Raw genomic sequence first — 5,000 nt, 5'->3', positions numbered from 1 at the left:
TGAGAGAAAGGATTATTTTCAGTCAAACAACAAAACGCGTATTCTGTCGCCGTTCTGAGGAACACACAAACGATTAGGGGACGATTAGGAGAGTAATGTGTGTGTTTTCCGTACGCGGCCAGATGTGCCGTGTACTCGGTGCGGCGTGAAGGGGGATAATGTGTAACCAGTGGATTGTGTGATGATGAGGCAATGAAAACATGTGTCGCAGCCAGCGCCGAGTGTTTGCTCTCCAATCCCCAGGCCTAAGTCTGTTTACACCCTGGGAGTACATCCATCATCACTGATACAGAAAAGCCTGCTGACTAGACTTGCATATCTCATCTCACCTCTCATCTCATCTCTCCTTCTCCCCCCCCCCACCCCCACCACCCACCAGACCCCAGATTTATTTGAAATGATTGAGAAGTTGCAGGTAAGGTGTTTTTTTGATCTTCTTCAGGTCCTTTTTTTTTTTTTTTTCTACGTTCTCCAGGCCGGTTCTCCGTTTAACACTAACCTTTGACCTCTGTTGAGTCTCCTAGTTAGATGCTACTGTACGCTGGCTTGTTCTTCAACGATAATGGCTTGGCTTGACTTCTTTGATCTGTACTAGGGGGGGGCCAGTGGGGCAGAGGTCAGGAGATGTCAGGACATGAGATGACACACACACACACACACACACACCTACACACACCTACACACACACGCACACACCTACACACACACACACACACACACACACCTACACACACACGCACACACACACACACACACACCTACACACACACGCACACACACACACACACACACACACACACACACCTCTCTCTCTCCTGATTCTTCTGCCCCTGGAGCCTCTCGTTAACTTGCTTCCTAGAACACCAACATTAACTTTCCTCCGTCCCCGGGCCTTTGAAAGCGACCGCCACCCTCTCTCTCTCTCTCTCTCTCTCTCTCTCTCTCTCTCTCTCTCTCTCTCTCTCTCTCTCTCTCCCCGAATTAGAAGACTAGACATACAGTAGAGCTTTTAACGTGGCGTAGCATGTGCAATGTTATTTTTAGCTCTGGCTCTGACTTATGAGGATCCCCTAGGAAGACCATGATGCTATTTATAGACACAGGAACGTTGGGATACTACTGGCCTTAATTAAAATGGAGGAACAGAGAGCACTTTGTTCAAATAAAACATCCTTTCAGTATCAGAAGCTGAGAGATGTTAGCAGACAAAACAGTTGATACAGTTACTTTTTGTGTTGCTGTTTTCATCATTATACAAAAATGCACCTTCATTAATATTTGGGTCCATATTTGGGTTTTTGTTGCTTATCTCTTGGTCTTATTGACACTATCATAAAGGAATGTCTTTGATAACAAGACTCCTCATCAGCATGTTTTATCAGTTCCAGGAATGTCTTGCCACACACACACACACACACACACACACACACACATACACACACACACACACACACACACACACACACACACACACACACACACACACACCACATTTCTCCATCAGGTACTGGAGTTATCAAGCTCATGCAGCACTGCCTAGGCCACGTCTTTACAAGTGACATAGTAATCCCGAAGGTCTTATAACTGCCCCCCCCCATGCTGTACGTACTAGACTAGAGGATGCCTAGTACCTACAATACACCTCTCCTTCAGCTCACCTTGCTGTTCTGTTAACACTCCTTCCTCCTTCCCTCTCTCTGTTTATCCTCCGTATCTCTCTCCCCGCCTTCATCCTCCTATCTCTCCTCCTGTCTGCTTCCCCTTCCTGTTTCGCCTGCTTTATATGTATCATGCACATGGATTTGTCACCTCTTTGTTTATCTAGAGTGAAAACACGATTGTCCTTTATCAGCACTCTGTGTGGGTTCCTTTGGAGGTGTCTGATGAGAAGTCAGCTCAGTGTGACACCTACAGTATGACTTATGCATTTGTAATCAAAGATAAGGTTGTCTGGATTTGTTTTTGATCTGTGTTTGGAATGCAGAGGCAGGTATCGTGCGGTACTGGGAAGCAGTGTGTGACTACTCCCTCTTTCTCTCTCTCTCTCTCTCTTTTTCCCTCCCATACTCTCTTCTCTCTCTCTCTCTCTCTCTCTCTCTCTCTCTCTCTCTCTCTCTCTCTCTCTCTCTCTCTCTCTCTCTCTCTCTCTCTCAGGGCAACAGAATGGACGAGCAAAGATGCACCTTTCCTCCCCCACTCAAAGTACGTACCTCTCCTCCCTCTGGGTCTCCAGACCTTACACGCATGCACACACGCACACACACGCACACACACACACACACTGCCTCCATTGTCTGTCCGCCCCCGTCCTCCACCCTCCTCCGCCCTCCTATCACCCTCTTATCTGACTGCTGACTGCTCCAGAAGGACAGGACCAGAGAAAGTCTAGTACCCAGCAGAACGCTGTGCTCAAACCTAACTGCCCCCCATCCCGCCACACACGTGTAGACAAACGCTAGAATAATGACTTACAGCAGGGTAATATCACTGTCAACGCCCTGCAGCGAGGTTGTCACTGTCCCTCCAACAGATTAGAGTAAAACCGCCCCGTCATGAAGCCATGGGTTAATGAGATCAGAGCCCTGTTACGTCAGAAGCTGTGGTCCCCTGGGGCTCAGTTGGTAATGAAGCTAACAATGAATGAATGAATGAATGAATGGTCTTTATTGTCATTGCTATAGTACAGGTACCAAACAACGACATTTAGGAGGGGTGGCTCCCCTGGTGCTAGGAAAGGGGAAAAAAACAAAAAAAAACAAGAAGGGAAGGAGCTGAATGAAGCTAACAATGAACTAACTATGAGTATGAAGCTGAGTGTGAAGCTAACAATGAGTATGAAGCTGAGTGTGAAGCTAACAATGAGTATGAAGCTGAGTGTGAAGCTGACAATGAAGCTAACAATGAAGCTAACAATGAAGCTAACAATGAGTATGAAGCTAACAACGCTTAGGTTGTGGGTTCCATTCCTGTAAGGACCACATTATACTCAAAGAGTTATGCAGTCACTGTGCTTTGGATAAAATCGTCAGCTAAATGTTATTTTATTTTTAAAGTAATTTTTTCAGAGTGGGGCAGTCCCACTCATATTTTTCATTTGTATTGGACAGATATAGTGAAGACAGACAGGAAAGTAAGGAGAAGAAGCTGAGAGAGGGCACGTCAGCAGGGCATGGGCATAATATTCTGTGTGCACTGTAGACCACGGTGCTAGACCACTGGACCACCCCAGGCCACTCAGCTAAATGGTATTAATATATTATGATCATATTACCAGCTGAGCTGAGTCCTTAGTGAGGCACTGCTCCTTTCTCTTCCTTCTGGAGCTGTTTCAGAGCTGCAGTCTACCCCAGACAGTCTCAGGTCCTCCGCCCACACAGTAGTGTCTGGAAACACGTCACGTACCGTATCATCCCTGACTGAATCGGGGTAGAGTCGTCGAACACGTTGAATTGCATGGCATGACAGTTCTCTGTTGATTGCAATACTGCACCTCAGTCATCAGGGGAGGCTGCTGGAGGTAGACATATCGGAGGACACGCTCATTGTAAGGCATTCTGTTCCATGCATGAAAAATGCATGAGCCCGTCCTCCGATTTCTACCTCCACCAGCCTCCCCTGCTAGTCATGTACCCATAGAATGGGTAGTGGGGTGCAGGATCAATGTGAGGCCTATGCTGAGACAGATTAGTCACAACTCCACATGTTGTGTGTTGTGTGTACGTGTGTTTTCTCTCTCTGCAGACTGAAGAGGACTACATCCCCTACCCCAGTGTCCATGAGGTACACTGACACTCAACGTCACGATGGTCATTACTACTGACACTCAACGTCATGATAGTCATTACTACTGACACTCAACGTCATGATAGTCATTACTACTGACACTCAACACCACGATAGTCATTACTACTGACACTCAACATCATGATAGTCATTACTACTGACACTCAACGTCAGGATAGTCATTACTACTGACACTCAACATCAGGATAGTCATTACTACTGACACTCAACATCATGATAGTCATTACTACTGACACTCAACGTCATTATAGTCATTACTACTGACACTCAACATCATTATAGTCATTACTACTGACTCTCAACACCACGATAGTCATTACTACTGACTCTCAACATCATGATAGTCATTACTACTGACACTCAACATCAGGATAGTCATTACTACTGACATTCAACATCACGATAGTCATTACTACTGACACTCAACATCATTATAGTCATTACTACTGACACTCAACGTCATTATAGTCATTACTACTGACACTCAACATCATGATAGTCATTACTACTGACACTCAACGTCATTATAGTCATTACTACTGACACTCAACATCATTATAGTCATTACTACTGACTCTCAACACCACGATAGTCATTACTACTGACTCTCAACATCATGATAGTCATTACTACTGACACTCAACATCAGGATAGTCATTACTACTGACATTCAACATCACGATAGTCATTACTACTGACACTCAACATCATTATAGTCATTACTACTGACACTCAATGTCATTATAGTCATTACTACTGACACTCAACATCATGATAGTCATTACTACTGACACTCAACGTCAATATAGTCATTACTACTGACACTCAACATCATGATAGTCATTACTACTGACACTCAACGTCATTATAGTCATTACTACTGACACTCAACATCATTATAGTCATTACTACTGACTCTCAACACCACGATAGTCATTACTACTGACACTCAACGTCATTATAGTCATTACTACTGACACTCAACATCATTATAGTCATTACTACTGACTCTCAACATCATGATAGTCATTACTACTGACACTCAACGTCATTATAGTCATTACTACTGACACTCAACGTCATTATAGTCATTACTACTGACACTCAACATCATGATAGTCATTACTACTGACACTCAACATCAGGATAGTCATTACTACTGACACTCAACATCAGGATAGTCATTACTACTGACA

General features: G+C 44.5%; 1 protein-coding gene across 3 annotated transcripts in view; it reads left to right on the top strand.

Moving 5' to 3' along the window:
* The window catches only part of rap1gapa (RAP1 GTPase activating protein a), a 31,880-nt gene that overhangs the window by 1,759 nt on the left and 25,121 nt on the right, over window positions 1-5,000 (top strand). For all 3 annotated transcript variants that reach the window (XM_080535024.1, XM_080535023.1, XM_080535022.1), the window contains exons 2-4: window positions 380-415; window positions 2,155-2,202; window positions 3,742-3,780. In XM_080535024.1, coding sequence (XP_080391150.1) covers window positions 380-415; window positions 2,155-2,202; window positions 3,742-3,780 — 123 coding nt within the window. The remainder of the gene's footprint in view (window positions 1-379; window positions 416-2,154; window positions 2,203-3,741; window positions 3,781-5,000) is intronic.

The sequence above is a fragment of the Nansenia antarctica genome (genome assembly GCF_963989245.1).
Source record: "Nansenia antarctica genome assembly, chromosome: 6".
Classification (NCBI taxonomy): domain Eukaryota; kingdom Metazoa; phylum Chordata; class Actinopteri; order Argentiniformes; family Microstomatidae; genus Nansenia; species Nansenia antarctica.
Note: the sequence above shows the minus strand (reverse complement) of the source record. Positions and strands in the feature narration are given on the sequence as shown.